This window comes from Polypterus senegalus, unplaced genomic scaffold, assembly GCF_016835505.1.
Source record: "Polypterus senegalus isolate Bchr_013 unplaced genomic scaffold, ASM1683550v1 scaffold_6013, whole genome shotgun sequence".
Classification (NCBI taxonomy): Eukaryota; Metazoa; Chordata; class Cladistia; order Polypteriformes; family Polypteridae; genus Polypterus; species Polypterus senegalus.
In genome coordinates, this window is record NW_024385142.1 from 1 (window position 1) to 18,691 (window position 18,691).

At 37.1% G+C, this 18,691-nt stretch overlaps 1 protein-coding gene across 1 annotated transcript; it reads right to left on the minus strand.

The window, feature by feature from the left end:
- Positions 1 to 558: 558 nt before the first annotated feature.
- LOC120522239 (conserved oligomeric Golgi complex subunit 2-like) lies at positions 559 to 18,298 on the minus strand (the record flags this gene model as incomplete). The annotated part of the gene is made up of 5 exons (XM_039743304.1): positions 18,218 to 18,298; positions 12,007 to 12,110; positions 2,553 to 2,661; positions 1,348 to 1,527; positions 559 to 683 (listed from the first exon to the last, which is right to left on the minus strand). Coding segments are annotated over exons 3-5 (332 nt in total), but the record flags the coding sequence as incomplete, so codon positions are not given.
- Between the last annotated feature and the right edge of the window lie 393 nt (positions 18,299 to 18,691).

The following is an 18,691-nucleotide window of genomic DNA, read 5'->3' on the forward strand; positions in this document are numbered from 1 at the left end:
GTTGACAAGTACTTCTAACACAGTGTATGCATCTGTCATTTTCCAACCCACTATACCCTAACACATGGAGGTCTGCTGGAGCTGAAATGCTCTTATAATATGGACTGCATTTGAAATGTATTTATACATATTCTCTAATCAATGTGTTTCTGCAGTCTAGCCTATGTGTTCATGTCAATAAATTTCACGTAATTTTTAATGCAACATTTTATAAATGAGTTGTTAGAAAAAACACTTCACTATTACAATGAATCTACTTGGTTTCATTTTTCAAAAAAGCAAACAAAATTGCAAGGTGGTTTGAAAAACAGCAGAATAAGATAAACTAATGAAATTATGGGTAGAATCTTCAAGGCTAACAGAGTATAACAGATATAACAAATGAAAGTACACTACTGTTGAATCAGTCAAGGAATAAATGGGTGGAAAAGAGATGAATAACATTAATATCATATCAATGAAATCTGGCATAGGACTAGCAGTGATAAGAGTTATTCAGGGGAGGTTAGAATATGAATTTAGAAAGCAAAAAAGGAGTTTAAAACAAACAATGCATACCTTGCAATTGCTCCACTTGTTACTTCACGAAGCAGACGACAATGATGTGGAACAAACTCCAGCAGCCTTCCATACATTATTTGAAGTCCATTAGGGTGGGATTGAACATATTGTTCAACTACCACCTATAAAAACCACAAAAAATACACAAATACATTACAGTAATCAATAATCTATTATAAGTCTTTGCAGTAACATTCTATTCTTCATTTCACATAGCTTAATTCTCTAAAGCCCAAAATACTCCTGTGAATAAGAGGAAAGGTAGGTCTTCAGTTCAAATTTAATGTCCCAGATACACACAAGAGAATTTTCCAAAAATGGTTTATTTAACAATATTTTACCAAAAATACTAGGACTTCACATGTTCTAAGCATACAACTTGATATCTGACATATGGATTTGGTGACAAATAAATGTTTTACATGGGCGTTTTGATGTTTGCGGTTTGTTCAGTGTTGGACCCAACTGAAGTCTATTTTGTCATATTGTTACTAAACGAAAGAAAGAACAGTTGTCTTCACTAGCTAGAAATAAGCAATACACTGCAATACACTATACTGTACACAATATACTGTGCGATTCAGATTTAAGCATAGATTTTTTTCTCAACATTTCTGGATGTACGGTTGTCAGATACTCTAAATTATGTCATCTTCTTATATGTTTACACTAACTGTGTTTGACAACTGAATTCTGTTGGGATACCTTGTTTTGAAGCACACAAATACACCCCTATATCATTGGTTTTAGATACAAACCATTGCATATAAATGATCAATACCTTACCTCATCTACATAAGGCTTGACAAGTACTTGGCCAACTAGAGCCTCTGCATCACGTGTTTTATCAATTGTTGCATATGTTCGTAAACAGTGTCGCACAATATCCACATTTGCTGTTTGCAATCCTTTTAAAAGTAGTTCTTCCAGGGATTGCTGAAGCATAGCAGTAATGCTAGCTATTCTCTGTGAAAACAGAAAGCATATAAGAGGCAAACACTGAAAAGGACATTAGTATAGGGAAGAACACACTCATGACAGAACTACAATTAAATCATGCTACTTTAGATTCATCAATTAACCAAGAGAGTCCAACTTTGAGATATATAAGGAAACTCTTCCAATTGACCAACATACCAATAGTGTAATAAAGGCAATTACAATTTGTTTGTCCTTCTCCACTTTAAGCCCATCTGGAAGTACACCAAACACAGCTGTTAATGGCTTAGGAGGGATTGTGACACCAAGGCTGTCTGATAGGCATTTAAAAATTTTGGTCCAGAATGATGTTAATTTGGAGCCAGTCCAGAACATGTGGCCTAGTGAGGCTGTAACTTGATTGCAACGTTCGCAGGTTGTATCTTACCCTGGAAACATTTTAGACAATTTTAAGCGAGACAGATATGCTCGATATATAATTTTGAGCTGTGGATTCTCTGCATTGCTACCTTCCACTCCTTTTCTACGATATTAAGTGAGAGATTCTTTTCCCACTGTCCTCTTGGATATTTGAAAGGGAGGGACTATAAAATGGTTTTATATATTGCAGAAATCCAGTCTGAGTTCTCAAGACTGATCAATATTTTTTCTGGCATAGAGGTAGGTGGCAATTGAGTACAATTGGGCAGGTTCTGTTTGCAACTCAAACTCAAGGCAAATTTATTCTCACACCAAATGTTCCTTAATTAGGGCCAATCTACAGTCCCCAATAAACTTAAATAGCTTGCATTTGGAATATGGGAGGAAAACCAGAATAACTTAATTCAATCTCCATAGAATGTGTGAACCAGCAGCACTGACCATTGTGCAAATGTGCTATTATTCTCTAATATTATAAGATGAAAGATTTGTGTGATTAGTTGTGCTTACCTCTGAGCAAGATCAAATGAAATTTTATAAAATGACTGAATCAGAGAAAGTATCTCAGATCAAAAACATGATGAATAACACACAAAGTTAATAGAAAACGGTTTAAAAGGAACCCTACTTACTGGCCTCATTTTATCCAGAAGTGGCATGCCTTTACTATGAACAGCATGAAACTGAAGTTGATTAAATTCTGTTGCAATCCTTTCTAAAATCTGTCCAGCAAGGTTAGGACTACAAAAAGATATATAACACACAATTAAAAAGTCTGAAATGCAAAAAACAATTATTGAATTCATTCTAAATGTTAACAACTCATTGCATATATTTTTAAAATTTCCTAAAAACCCACTTTAATTTTTTTTCACAGCTGCATTTTAGTTCTGCCCTTAATAATCTAGATAAGGCTTTATATAAAATCATTTCTCAACTGAGACCCTCCACCTGTGTCCTTGACCCAATACCAACAAGTTTTTTCAAAGAAGTATCAGGCGTGCTAATTGATAGTATTCTTGACATAGTAAACTCGTCATTAGATACGGGGGTCTTCCCAGACTGTCTTAAGACAGTTAAACCCCTGCTCAAGAAAAATAATCTTGACCCCTCTGCTCTTGAAAATTTTAGACCCATTTCTAACCTGCCTTTCTTAAGTAAAATTCTAGAGAAGGCAGTCATTTTGCAATTAAATGACCACCTCACTAAGCATGCTATTCTTGATAAGTTTCAGTCAGGTTTTAGAACAAATCACAGCACAGAAAATGCACTCGTTAAAGTAGTAAATGACTTGCGGGTAAACCCAAAAAGAGGCCATTTATCTGTTCTCATCCTCTTAGATCTGAGTGCCGCATTTGATACCACTGATCGCAATATTCTTAGAAATCGCTTTAGTCAATGGGTGGGCCTCTCTGGCATAGTCTGAAATTGGTTTGAATCCTACCTGGCAGGTAGAAAATTCTTTGTTAGTTGTGGTAATTATAACTCAAAGACACATAATATTCTATATGGTGTTCCACAAGACTCTATCCTGGGTGCGCTGCGCTTTTCGATTTACATGCTTCCGTTAGGTCAGATTATCTCAGGGCACAACGTGAGCTACCACAGCTATGCTGATGACATGCAGCTGTATTTGTCAATAGCCCCGGATGACCTCAACTCTGTTGTTTCACGAACACAATGTCTTACTTGTGTTTCTAAATGGATGAATAGTAATTTTCTCAAGCTAAATAAAGAGAAAACAGAAATTTTAGTGATTAGCAATAATGGATATAATGAAGTTATTAGAAATAAACTTGATGCATTAGGATTAAAAGTCAAGACGGAGGAAAAGAATTTAGGGGGAACTGTTGACTGTGACCAATTTTAAAATCGAATATTAATCAGATCACTAGGACAGCATTTTTTCAGTTAAGAAATATAGCAAAAGTTAGACCTCTTATATCATTGAAAGATGCTGAGAAATTAGTTCACGCTTTTGTTTTCAGTCGACTAGATTACTGTAACGCACTCCTCTCAGGACTACCCAAAATAGACATAAATCGTTTGCAACTAGTGCAGAATGTAGCTGCTAGAATCCTAACATAGGAAAAGAAAATCCGAGCACATTTCTCCAGTTTTGATGTCACTACACTGGTTACCTGTGTCATTCAGAATTGATTTTAATATACTGTTTATGGTTTACAAAGCCTTAAATAATCTCGCTCTATCTTATATATAGGAATGTCTGACACTTTATATTCCAATTCGTAACCCTAGATCTTCAAATGAGAGTCTGCTTAGAATTCCAAGAGCTAAACTTAAAAGAAGCGGTGAGGCAGCCTTCTGCTGTTATGCACCTAAAATCTGGAATAGCCTGCCAATAGGAATTTGCCAGGCTAATACAGTGGAGCACTTTAAAAAAAAAATGCTAAAAACACACTACTTTAACATGGCATTCTCATAACTTCATTTTAGTTTAATCCTGATGCTCTATACATTGGTGTGAAAAACTATTTGCCCCCTTCCTGATTTCTTATTCTTTTGCATGTTTGTCACACAAAATGTTTCTGATCATCAAACACATTTAACCATTTGTCAAATATAACACAAGTAAACACAAAATGCAGTTTTTAAATGATGGTTTTTATTATTTAAGGAGAAAAAAAATCCAAACCTACATGGTCCTGTGTGAAAAAGTAATTGCCCCTGAACCTAATAACTGGTTGGGCCACAATTAGCAGCAATTTGCATTTTCTGAAATGCTGTGTTCCTTTTACGCCAGATGTAACGGACATTTGCCTTCCAAAAGTTCAACTTTTGTCTCATCAGTCCACAAGGTATTTTCCCAAAAGTCTTGGCAATCATTGAGATGTTTCTTAGCAAAATTGAGACGAGCCCTAATGTTCTTTTTGCTTAACAGTGGTTTGTGCCTTGGAAATCTGCCATGCAGGCTGTTTTGCCCAGTCTCTTTCTTATGGTGAAGTCGTGAACACTGACCTTAATTGAGGCAAGTGAGGCCTGCAGTTCTTTAGAGCGTTGTCCTGGGGTCTTTGTGACCTCTCGGATGAGTCGTCTCTGCGCTCTTGGGGTAATTTTGGTCGGCCGCCACTCCTGGGAAGGTTCACCACTGTTCCATGTTTTTGCCATTTGTGGATAATGGCTCTCACTGTGTTTGCTGGAGTCCCAAAGCTTTAGAAATGGCTTTATAACCTTTACCAGACTGATAGATCTCAATTACTTCTGTTCTCATTTGTTCCTGAATTTCTTTGGATCTTGGCATGATGTCTAGCTTTTGAGGTGCTTTTGGTCTACTTCTCTGTGTCAGGCAGCTCCGTTATATTTGACTAATGGTTAAATGTGTTTGATGATCAGAAACATTTTGTGTGACAAACATGCAAAAGAATAAGAAATCAGGAAGGGGGCAAATAGTTTTTCACACCACTGTATATTCAATTAATTATCATTACTATTTATGGTGGCTCCAAAATCCGTACTAACCCCTACTCTTCTGTTCTTTTCCTGGTTTTCTGTGGTGGTAACCTGCGCCAGCACCACCTAATCAAAGCACCATGTTGTTCCTACATTGATGGATTAAAGGCCAGAAGTCCACATGACCATCATCATCAAGTCCTTCCACGAGAACCCTAAATACAATGAGGACTGATCATTTATGTTGGGTAGAATGCCCAGAGGGGGCTGGGTGGTCTCATGGTCTGGAACCCCTGCAGATTTTATTTTTCTCCAGCTGTTTGGAGTTTTTTTGTTTTTTCTGTCCTCCCTGGCCATCGGACCTTACTTTTATTCTATGTTAATGAATTTTGTCTTTTTTTAATTGTTACTTTGTCTTTCTTCTTTTTCTTCATCATGTAAAGCACTTTGAGCTATATTATTTGTATGAAAATGTGCTATATAAATAAATGTTGTTGTTGTTGATTATCATACTCTTCAATGAACCAAAAATCTTTATTAATCTTTAAAATTTTCACAGTTTTCTTTACTGGCTCCTCACCACCATTTTATCAAAGTCCCGTACAGCCTGATGTCTGAATGAAACCAGATACCCCAACCTGCCACAAAACCCACTAAGGCAAAGCCTTTAAAAACAATACGCGAGACAATTTCTGTTAGTCAGAATGCCTAGTGGGGTCTGGGGTGTCTTTTTGGGCTGCAGATTGTTTTTGTTTCCAGTTTATGTAGAGCTTTTTTCCCTCTGTCCACCCTGGCAAACTGACCTTAACATCAGACTGTCATTTAGAGACTTAAAAACAATTCTATATAATTTAGGGAGTCTCTTATTTATAGATCTTATTATATATCTTAAATATAAATATAGATCTTATTTAGAGATTTATAGATATAGTATGTGTGAATTATTTATTTTTGTATACTGCTTATTTATCATTTTTGTTATATCATTTTGTTTATTTTTCTATGTAAGTACTTCCTTGACATCTTGTAAATCACTTTGAGCTATTTAATTTGTATGAAAATGTGATATAGAAATAAAAGTTGTTGTAAAACACTAATGAAAATCCACATTCTAAAGCAGGCATCACCAAATGGCGGACCTCGGTCCAGATCCGGACCGAGTGGTGGTTCTGTCCGGACCCGTGACCAGTCTGGTAAATTCACGACATTAAATAATTTTCATGGAGCATTATTTTGGACGGTCGTGGCAATTGATAGCAGGCGCTGCTACTCCAGTTAATATGACAATAGCTTCACTCAGTTGAGCCAATAAAATCGTTAGTTTACAACAGCAGAGAGGAAGAGGGTTAAGTTAAGAGACAACATGGCTTGCTCCAAAAGGCGGAAAGTAGATGATGAAAATCGTTGTTTTAAAGATGAATGGACGGAGAAATATATGTTCATTCTTCCGGCGAGCAGTTCAAAACCGGTGTGCCTCATATGCTCCGAAAACGTGGCATTAATTAAAAGCGGCAACGTGAAGCGCCACTACGAAACAAAGCACAGCTCTTTTGAGCAAAGTTATCCCCTGAAGTCCGAGCTGAGGGCACGCAAAATAACCTAACTGCAAGCCCAGTATGACAGATCTACCCGACTCATCACACATACATTTACAACCCAGCAACGTGCAAACGAATGTTCCTTAAAAGTAGCGTGTATTTTGGGGCAACATAAAAAAACTTTTAGTGATGGGACAGTTGTGAAGGAGTGCTTAAACGCCGTTGCTGAGACATTATTTGAGGGAAAACAAAATGACGAGATGTGCGAAAAAATCAAACAAATCCCGATGTCAGCTACAACAGCAACAATAAAGTCAGAAATATTTTTCTTTTCCTTGAAAAGTAAGCCCTCAATTGTTTTTAGGCTGGGATCTCCATTTTAAGAACAAAGAAGAGAAAATGTTAAGTTAATGCTATGTTTGCACTTTTTAGTTATTGTTTTCTGAGTTGACTTTTTTACTTGAAGTGTAGGCCTTCAATTCTTCAGGTTGGGACCTCTTTAATTTAAGAGAAAAGGAGTTATTCCACTCTGTTTGCACTTTTTTAAAATTTATTTTATTATGTTTCTGTTCTTTAATCTAAAAGGCCTTGAATTTATTTGCTATAAGGGGAAGGCTACTACAAGACACAAGATGGAGTTTGGTTCGGACCTTCTACTTGGACGAAATTTAATAACTGGACCTCAGTGACTTTTAATTGAATACCCCTGGTCTAAAGAATACTCATATTTCTTGCTTAGATATTTAGGGGAAAAAAATGAGGTCACTGCATACTACACGTATTGATGAGGCAGAACGTATGTATGCAACAGCATGCTAAGCACAACATTTATATTTAAAGAGAAATACTGTATTCAAACTTTCCACATTTAATTTGTATCAGACCCGATTTATAATTATAGTATTCAGCGACACTATGATGCCCGGATTGCCTACACCTGGCATACTCTACTCCTTGAACCCGGGCATCAACAATCGTGAAAAGAGTGACTAGGGCAATAAGGACACAAACAAGATTGGTTCATCCAAAATTGCTTAATGCAGTATTTATTCAAATAAGAATGGCCAATAAATAAATATGTTGCAGTGCAATTCTTTCATAAATAAATAAATCAATAAAAACAGTGAAGTGTACAAGATAAACCCAGAAACAAATAACCCATCCATATAGTTAATACAGGCAGTCCCCAGGTTACATATGAGATAGGGACTGTAGGTTTGTTCTTAAGTTGAATTTGTAAGTAAGTCGGAACAGGAACATTATTTTAATAAATGCTATTGTTGACCGACTATAACCAAGTGCTCTGCCAATGAATGATGGAGTTTCACCGCTCTCTGACCTTTTTATTATTTCTACTTTATTTTCCATGGTGATTGTTTTTCTCTTCTTTACTGTATCATCAGCACTTGCATCAGATTTGTGTTTCAGAGAAATTGTTTAAGGGTGAAGACAAAAGGTTAAGATGAGCTCTTCTGCATAGCACTGTTCACGCTATTGCAGCAGAAAGGCACCCCTCATCAGCACATCTGATGTACTGGTGAGAGACAACTTCCTGCTATGTACGTAACAGTACAAGCAGGCTTGCTATTGAGAATGAATGGGGGCAGCGAGGGGCGATTCATCATTTTCCCACCACAAAGTCACCTCCACTAGCAAACAGTATGCTGCCTGCAGCGCCTGCCCAAGAACGAACTGGTTGCTGCCAAAGGCGGGTAGTGAATTGCTCACCACTGCCCCCATTCAACAGGCAGCCACCCGAGGCACACTATACAATGCTGCCCCCCACCACCCCATTCACCCTCAATGGCCTTCGTTCAGCCACAACCGGGTCACCCACCAAGAACGAATGGGGCGGTCAGGAGCAGCAGCTGCAGCAGCATGCTGGACAGGCAGCGAACGACCCCATCAAGCCTCCGTCCTACGCACGAGCGGTAGCTGTGGCCCCAGCAACTATGGATCCTGGGTCACCACTTGCTGTTCACCCAGCCACACAATGAGAATGAATGGGGTGCGGATCCTACTGCCCCATTCATCAACTGGAGCCACTCGAGGGACACTACACTGCGCGAGCAGCGAAATCGCCCCCTCCAGCCACCCGCTTGCAGTGTTTCCAGGCCGAAGATGACAGAGCGGCAGTTACTGAGGAGCCTGCGTCCTGTCCACCAGACAGATGAAGGAGCAGCTGTGGCCCCGTCCGTAAGTCGTATATTCGTAACTTGGGGACTACCTTTACTAGGAATAAAACAACAAACAGGATCATCTTCATTCATTACAACCCAGTGCTTCATCACTTGTCTCCCCCTGCTCACTCACAAGGGTTTATTCAGCAGGGTGAGACTCCAGTCAACTGCAGTCAGCCTTCTCTTGACTCCTGAACCAACCATCATCCTTTGCCATCTGTCAGGAGCAACACAAAGTCTGGCTCCCAAATCTGTAGACCTCTGAGAGCCCATCATCTCTTACGCTCCAACTGTTCAGCACTGTTGATCTCCCTGGGTGTGCCGTTCCCCATTGGACTTCCCCCACAGCACTGGTCTGAATACCCAATCAAACTTTTATGTCGGTTTCTCATCCTTCGAAATTTCCAGTCTCTCACTTACTCACATCTCCAGTGAGTGCAGGAGCACTAAACAACCTTTACCAGTTAGACAATTTCCTCATTAACCACTTCATGACCACAGAGCTTTACAGCCTTTAATTACAAATATAAAACACAAAATGCATTGATTGCACACAAATTTATTCCCATCAAGTCAGTATTTAGTAGAGGCACATTAGAATGCAGTTACAGCCATGTCTCAGTGTGGATTGGTCTCTATCAGCATTGCACATCTGGGCACAGCAATTTTTCCCCTTGTAAAACTGCTCAAGCTCTTGCAGGCTGCATGGGAAATGTGACTGAACAGTGTTTTTCCAAGCCCAGCAACAAATTCTCAATAGGTTTGAGGTCTGAACTCTGAGTGGACTACTCCAGAATATTAACATCGATTATAAATCATTTCTGTGTGGTTTTCGCTTTATGCTTGGGGCTGTTGTCTTGCTGGAATACATACTGTATTTTCTGCCAAGCAGCAGGCTTCTGGCAGATTGAATTAGGTTTTTCTCCAGGATTTCATCGTATTTTGTGGCATTAATGTTTCATTCTGCCCTCTCAAGCCTTAAAGGTCTACTGGTTAGATGACCAAAAAGTTCAATTTTGGTCTTAGACCATAGAGACATCTTATAACTGAATTCACCATCTCCTATGTGTCTTTATGAAAACTCTAAAAAAAGATGTCATGTGCATTCATTTTATTATTATTATTATTTTTTTTTTTATAGTGGTTTAGTTTTTTTGCCACTCCTTTATAAAGCTGTGGCTGATGAAGCCAAGCTTAAACATTGTAGCTTGTAACTCCTTCACAGTTATCATTGGTCTCTTGCTAGTTTCACTCAGCTTTTGTGACAATATGCTCTAGGCAGATTTATAGATGCACCACTCTTCATCTCTTATTGACTGCTTTAACTGGGCTTCAAGGGTAATTCAGTAACTTGGATTATTTTCTTCCATCGCCCGACTGCTTTTCAACCACCTTTCATGAAGTTGCTTAGAATGTTCTTTTGTCTTCACTATGTACTATAGGTAAGGCTGCAATGCTCACTGACAAGAAGCTGTACCTTCTAGACACAGGTGTATTTGTAATACAATCAGCCAAAACTCATTGCCCACAGACAGAAGATCTACACTGAACTAATCTGACTTCTGAAAAAAACTGGCTATACCACTGATGATTTAGGTGTGTAACATTAATGGGGCGAATGCTTTTGCAATTTATTATTTTGTGTTTTATATTTGGAATTCATTTATACCACTTTGCAGAGATCTCTTTTCACTTTTTTCTGTTGATCAGTTTCAAAAAGAAATCAAATTCACTATGAATCAATGATGCTGAACAATAAAATCTGAAAAGTTACAAGGGGTATATGCTGGTTCTGACTCTTATAAACTTGAATTTATTCAGGAAATTGTACCCGCACTTCCTGTATTCTTTAGTATTGACAAGCTAAAATGCATTAATAAAGGTCCTCAACTTACAGATGACACTAGTGATATATGGTTGCTTATAAGTAAACACATGCATTGCTTACATACACAAACACATTTTTGGATAAATTCAGCTATGATTGTTTAATACTCTTCCAAACTAGGAATCATTAAAAAAATTACAGTTAACAAAATCAAAACAGTTTTTACTTTGGTGTTTTGGGTCTGAATCACTTTTCTTAAAGGCTCTGCATAGTCTGTGCTTGTAAACTGAAATTAGGCAATTGGACTGTCTAAGGCAGTGCTTTACAACCTTGGTATCAAAACATGGCTTGAACAGCAATGCAAAGGCAATTCTCCAAATTTCTGGTTACCACATAATTATTTGTTTTAAATTTTCAAATTGACTTTTGCCTTTATTAAAAAAAAACAAAAAAAAAAAACCACACAACACAACTTGAACAGGTCTATCTTATTAACCACGAATCAGGATTCAAATGCTCACAATTAAAATAATCATATATTCAAACAATAATGATAGATTCTCTGTCACATTAATCCCAAAGACAATATCAGCACTTAATTGAATATATTCTGAAGCTGCACAGTGGTATTCTTGTTCTGAAATAAAGTCTGCCATTTCCTGTGTATCCTCACTCTTAACTTGACTTCACTTTTTTTTTTACAGCAACTAATCTGAACCAGAAAAGAGACTTTCTGCTAGATACAAATGCTGCTAGGCTGTGGTGGACATCTAAATGGAAACACCCAGATGCACCTGCAATCTATCATGGACAGAAAACTCCTTTTCTAACCTTATTTAAAGAAATTTCCAATAAGATGTCTTACAGCAAGCAATTTAATCACTACACATGCATCACTACAAGAATTTTAAAAACTTAAGACGAATTATTACTTGCTTCATATATTTGCATGACACTACAGCTAATTTTGTATCAGGAATTATATTTCCCCATTTTCTTTTCCATTCATTACTTACACAATTTATTTAAAAAACACTGATATTTTCCATTTAGACAATACAATCATTTATAATAATCAGGTACTGTGGTTTTAAATATGGAAAAAAAACCAAAAAAAAAAAACATCTACCTATTTATTTCCAGAGACGATGTTTCTTTGGATGCTTGAGAATGCAGAATCTTTTCGATTTTCTCAACAGATCTCACAACTTGGATCAATCTTAAGATGCAAATCTGGGGTAAAGAAAATTGTGAGAAAAAAAGAAAACAAAAGCAAAGTTGATGTTAATTTTATTATAGTTTTTTACAATTATATAAAATGTCAAAAAAAAAGATTAAATATGTATTTTCAAATGTAAAACCATTTACAGGAATGTTCATTCTTTATCACTAATACAGTCGCTATAGCTTGCAATGACAAAGGTTTATACAAGAAAATGCAGTGTAATTGTTACAATAACTAGCTGTTCAATAACCTGTGAACAGAAAATGTGAATGGCCTTTACTGCTTGTCAGAAGGGAGAACTGAGAGAAGTGACTGAGCAGGGTAGCAGAGGTCTTTAACAGTACTCTTTGCCTTTTTAAAGCAGTATGTATTACTATATGTTTGGAACATCACACAGCTGACTGCAAGTAATATTCTGCACCTACTTCACCAAGCTGTGAAGTGCTTTACAAGCTGCATCTCTAATGTGATTTAAACTTCATCTATACCTGAATCGGCTGAACATCTATTATAGGATTGAATGAGAAGAGTTTGAGTACAGTCACATGAAAGATCAAATCAAATCAATTTTTTTTCTTTTCCAACATATGTGAACATAATCAGGATTTGTTCATCATTTAAACAGTATATTTAGATAATGGTGATGTTAAGGAATTTAGATTTTTTTCCCCCAATTTATTCAATGATAATGCCACTTTTGGCAGAAATAACCAAGTATTTTCTACTATCCTCTGACATCACTGGAAGAAAGTTTGTCCCACTGATTCATGCAGAATTCTTTTGACTAGGCAATGTCTGAGAAGTGTCTCGCACAAAGAGCCTATTTCAAATCTCCCCACACCATCTTGATGGGATTGATATTCAGACTTTGACATGGCCATTCTTTCTTTTCAGCCAATTCCTGCTAAATGTTGGATTTACTAGTACGTTTATGGTCATTGTCATCTTGCAACATCCACTTGCTGATGTGCATCAACCTTCTGACATGTGGTCTCACATCATCCTCCTCAAACACTCTCTTTTACAACAAAGAATTCAAATTGGATTATATGATGGTCAGCTGCCCAATTACCAAGCTTTACAGTTGGTATCAGGATCTTCTGGTCAAATGGTGTTTTTGGCAAAAAACAAAAACAGCAAATTTGCCTCTTCTGTTCAGATCTCATTGTTTCAGAAGATCTAGTCTTTGGTTAGGTGTTCAATGGCAAACTTCAGTCTTACCTGGATGTAAGAACATCGAATGTTTACCACTGGCAGACCTCCCATATAGATCTAATTTGTGCATCCTCTTTCTAATGGTAGACTCAACAATGGCAAGAACTAAACACTGGTCTAATGAAGCAATTCTAGGGTTCTATCTTTCATCATGTTGCGTTCTGTTCTCAGGCTGAATTTGCTGGGTTGGCCTGACCTGAAGAAGCTGGCAGTTGTTTGAAATCTCCACTTGTCAATAATCTTCTAGACAGAAGAATCATTGACATCCAAGTGTTTGGAGATCTTTTTAAATTCAATCCCCGATTTATAGGTATCTACTTGCATAACCCTCTTTTTAAAGGCCACAGAGAGCTCTTTCAATTTAGGCATGGTGATAACACACATTTGAACAACAAAGTACACCAAACTAAATATCAGAGGTTTAAGAGACAGGTTCATTTAAGATCCTCTCTAATCACTTTCTAATCATTACCTTATTTGGTGCACCCAAATCTAATTTTGGGCATAAATGTAGGGATAGCAGTACACTTACTTTTTCCATAAGAAAAATTTGCATTTATGTTTATTTAAACATTGAACTAAAAATGTAAATGTGCCATGTCATTTTATTATATCAACATTACCAATATATAAAATTTAAATAAAGATCAAATCTTGAATGTCCAATTATTAAAAAAAATATTTCATGAGGAATACTTACCTTTCTCATTTGAGTTAGACCCTAATATACTGTACACATACATGTAGGCAGCAGTTAAGAGCAATAATTGAATATGTCACAATGGCCTGTATTTCTAAATAGCTTTCAATTCTTATAAATATCATTTTCATGAAACATTACTCTTTTACATACAATACTTATATTTTATTTCTACTAATTATTATTGTTTCAGTCCTTGATTTTCTTTTTTAATATACATTCTCACTTTTGCTTTCATCATTATGAGAAAAGTCTGTGATAAAATTATTTCTTGTGATCTGCCAGGAGATCTCTGAAAAACTCCAACAAACTGAATTATTTATTGAACAAAAATTAAAGTGTTAGCATACCCTGTAATTTGGGAGGCCAAAACTGCTGCTCCACAGATGTAATATAGGACCACAGCTGCTGATCTGCTCAACCATAATAATAGTAATTCTTTACATTTAGGACTTATCAATAGCAGCCTTCCAAACTTGTGCAGGCTCTGGTCTTCTGTCTAGAGAAGATAAAGCCAAACCCTGGAAACACCTCAGCTGTATGATGCATTCAGTTCTGTCTGCTTTAAACGTGAATCTCCTAGGAGTGAATGATTGTGGATAAACAGAATGATTCTATAATACAACCTACATACACAATTATTATTAGTGTTGGTTGTTTTGTCACTGTTGGGGCTTTGGGGTGCAACTGTAAGCGAAGCGTCCTTTCCACAGATTTATTTTCAGCCATGAACTTGGTCTGTGTGTGAAGATAAAGCTCCCTGCTTGACACAGCTTGGATTAAATGATTACATTGTATTCTAAAAAAAGAAACATTATTTTGTACAATTTAAATTATAATTTTTTCACTTTAGAACACAATATGCCACAAAAATACTTTCAATCCAAAATCACTCTTCAATCTTAGCCACGTGCCATATGATAGTGACAGAGATATGGGAAATCCTAAGTGATTAAATGAACAAACACTATCCCAGTAAGCTAAAGATATTCTGCTTTATACATTGTAACTCACGCAGGATGGTAATTTCATATTCTAAACATAGTGAGTTTCTCATCACCTAAAAATTTAAAATTAATTTCAATCGTCTATGTCCCATTTACCTCCATAAACAAGTCTGTATTTTGAATATTTCCATTTTACTGTCTCACTTCAATTCATATACAGTGCTTAAAAAGGAAATGATAGAGTGTTTTCAAGTTCTAATCAAATGCAACAACAGCCTTTTTGAACACGACTTTCTAATTCAATCCATCTTGGCTGAACAGTGTACAGTGACAGAAATACTACTTGTGCCTCCATTGCCATCCACAACTATTGCTGCCACTTGCACAATTTTAAATAAACACTAGCTGAGCTAATAACAAGATTCAGCATAGTTAAAAAAAAATAATTTAGAAATAAAAATATTTTGACATTATTTTAAACAGTTTTCCTAAAATGCATTATTACTGTTAATTAGTATATTAGGATGGCATACTGAAACAAAAAGTGCATTAAACAAGAAGTACCAGTATTTATATTAATGAAATAAGTAGTGGTTGCTCACCAATTGATATACTATGAAAACAAAGCACTAGGATAAGTGGGCTGAGAGCCGACTCATGGTCATAACAGTTTATTTCAGAGGTCAGTGCTCTCTTGGGTGATTCAGCTCATGGTTTGATTTTGCAACTTCTGACCTACAAAGGAAGAAACTAGATAGAGGAGCCTTCTGGCTTTACCTAAAGCCCTGACCTACAAATGATTTTGTTTAGTATTTTCAGAGTCAAATGAATAATTACACCCACAACTGGACTCTCTACTTTTTTTTTAAATTTGATTTTTTTGTGGAGAGAACTCCATTGTAACATGCATTTATTACTGTGATAGCTATATCTGGAGGAGACTTCTCCTGTCTATAGCTACCACGCACCATTTATACTGTGTGGGCACTAGGAAATATGATTCAATTAGCATAGGCTAATAGGGAAAATATTTAAAAAATAAGATCAGTTATTAGGCAATGGGAAAACTGCAGAGTCTTGGAAGGACAAGTCCATACATTTGAGATTACTTAACAAGGATAATGAAGTCTAAGGCTGCAAATATCTGGAAAATGTTAAACAACTGCTTTGTGTTCTTTTTAAAAAAGTTAGTTTTGGAAAAATATTCTGCCCTGGGAGAAAAGAAACAAGAAAAAAATAGCCCTAAAAGAATTAAGAAGAAGGAGAAACACAGGGTGGCATACAAGAGTGGAGGAAGATGCAAACAGATGCATTATATGCTATGCAGGAGGGTCAGTCTGAAGAAGATTAGAGGGTGCAAAGTGGTGGCAGGAGAAAGTAGCTAGGCAGCATAGGATGGTGGTCTGTAGGATGACACTGAAGATCATGAAGGAGGAGGAGTGGAGAAGAAGTGTACTGATACCGATCTTTAAGAATAAGAGTGGCAGAACTGTAGTAACAGATGTGATGTTTGCTCTGAGGGTGTTGATGGAGAATTAGAGAAGGCCAGAGGAGTTGCATTGTGTCTTTGTAGACCAAGAGAAAGCATATGACAGGGTGCCTAGAGAGGAGTAGTGGTACTGTATGAGGAAGTCAAGAGTGGCAGAAAAGTATGTAAGAGTGGTACAGAATATATACATGGGAAATGTTACAGTAGTGAGGGTCAAAGTGGAAGTGATGGATGCATTCAAGGTGGAAGTGGGAGCCCTTTCGTATTTGCAAAGGTGATGGACAGGATGACAGATGAGATTACAAAGGATTCCCTGAGGATGGTTGCAGATGACACTGTTGTCTGTAATGAGAGTAGGGAGCAGGCTAAGGGGACCCTGGAGAGGTGGAAATATGCTCTAGATAGGAAAGGAATGAAGATCAGTAGGACCAACATAAAATACATGTGTTTGAATGAGAGGGAGGCCAGAAGAATGAGGAGGATGCAGGAAGTAGAGTTGGAGAAAGTGGATGAGTATAAATACTTAGAATCAACAGTACAGAGCTATGGGGATTGTGGAAGAGAGGTGAAGATGAGAGTGTCGAAAGGGTGGAGTGCGTAGAAGAGTGTCATACATGATTTCTGACAGACGGATAACAGCAAGAACGAAAAGGAAAGTCTACAAGATGGTAGTGAGACCAGCCATGCTATATGGGTTGGAGACAGTGGGACTAACAAAAAGACAGGAGTCAGAGCTAGAGGTGGCAGAGTTGAAGATGTTAAGATTTGCATTGGGTGACAAGGACGGACAGGATAATGAAGGAGTACATTAGAGAGCCAGCTCAGGTGGGACATTTTGGAGACAAAGCCAGAGAGGCAAAATTGCATTGGTTTGGACATGTGCAGAGGAGAGTTGCTGGGTATATTCGGAGATGGATTTTGGGGATAGAGCTGCCAGCAAGAGGAAAAGAGGAAGGCCTAAGAGGAGGTTTATAGATGTAGTGAGACAATACATGCAGGTGGTGGGTGTAAAACAGCAATATGCAGAGGAGAGGAAGATATGGAAATATATGATTCTCTGTGGCAATCCCTAATAGGAGCAGCCAAAAGAAGACAAAGACGCTTACATTATATGCTTCAAAATTCTAATAGATGGAAAGTAACAATAGGCAGAAATGTTAAAGCAATACTCTATGTACAAAAGATTTTTTATGTTTCTTACCCTATGCACTTTGTAGTGGTGGCCAAGAAAAAATTTTGATCTCACTATCAGTTGAAATCATAAACAGGAATACTAAATCTTCATGGAGAGAACTTTTTGAAATAAAGACAGTACTCTTGAACAACAATGAGGGGAGATGGTGGGTCCTTAACTCAACAAAACTTTCTTATGAGGCTATAGTTTTCCTGTTTATGAATTCTGCTGATAATTCAGGAAGTAACTACTTAACAGTATTTTAGCAAAAAAGCAAGCATTTTGCATAGTTTGAGCATATGACTGGATAATGCATGTGTGTCTTATACGACACAATTAACAGATTCTTTTTTCTTTATTTATGAATATTTTTTAATTTGTTTGCCACTGTACAGAAATTGCCACTGTTGGCTTATATTAGGTCATGAATGTCTTTCCCTCCATTCTGCATTAAAAAATGAGATTAAAATAATTCTTGGCCAATACTACAAATTTAAAAAAGTAAGTCACATAAAATATTTTTGGATGGAGCATTCCTTTAAAAATCAAAGATAACACCAAAAAGTTAAACTTTCTTAGACCAAAATTACCTTTTTACTTTGTATGTCTTGCTGTCTAGACAATCGGTCTTCAATGGCTTGAACTCCTTCACTAACAGATGATCGAAGACTCTTTAAAAGCAGAGAATGCAACAATAAATAAGCAAATAAATATCACCACCTTAAAGAAAACTAACAGACTCTTGACAGCAAAATGTTTAAATCAATTAACTCTATAAGATGAAATAGATATATGCAAATTGTGGTGGACGGCCAGTACACTCTTGACCATGGAAGGACTTGGGTAAGAAGTGTTTATAGATCATTACATTCACCAGGGCGCTAGAGGGCAGCCCCCCTGGAGTGAAGTGGTACCACGGGTTTGGAGCATGGAAGCTCAACCCTGTTGGGGTCAGTGGCCACTGCCAGGGGGCGCCTGGAGAACTACTGAGCCCTTTGATATAGCACTGCCACCACACCTGAAGTGCTGCCGGAAATAGGTCAATGAGCCCCTGGAGCACTTCC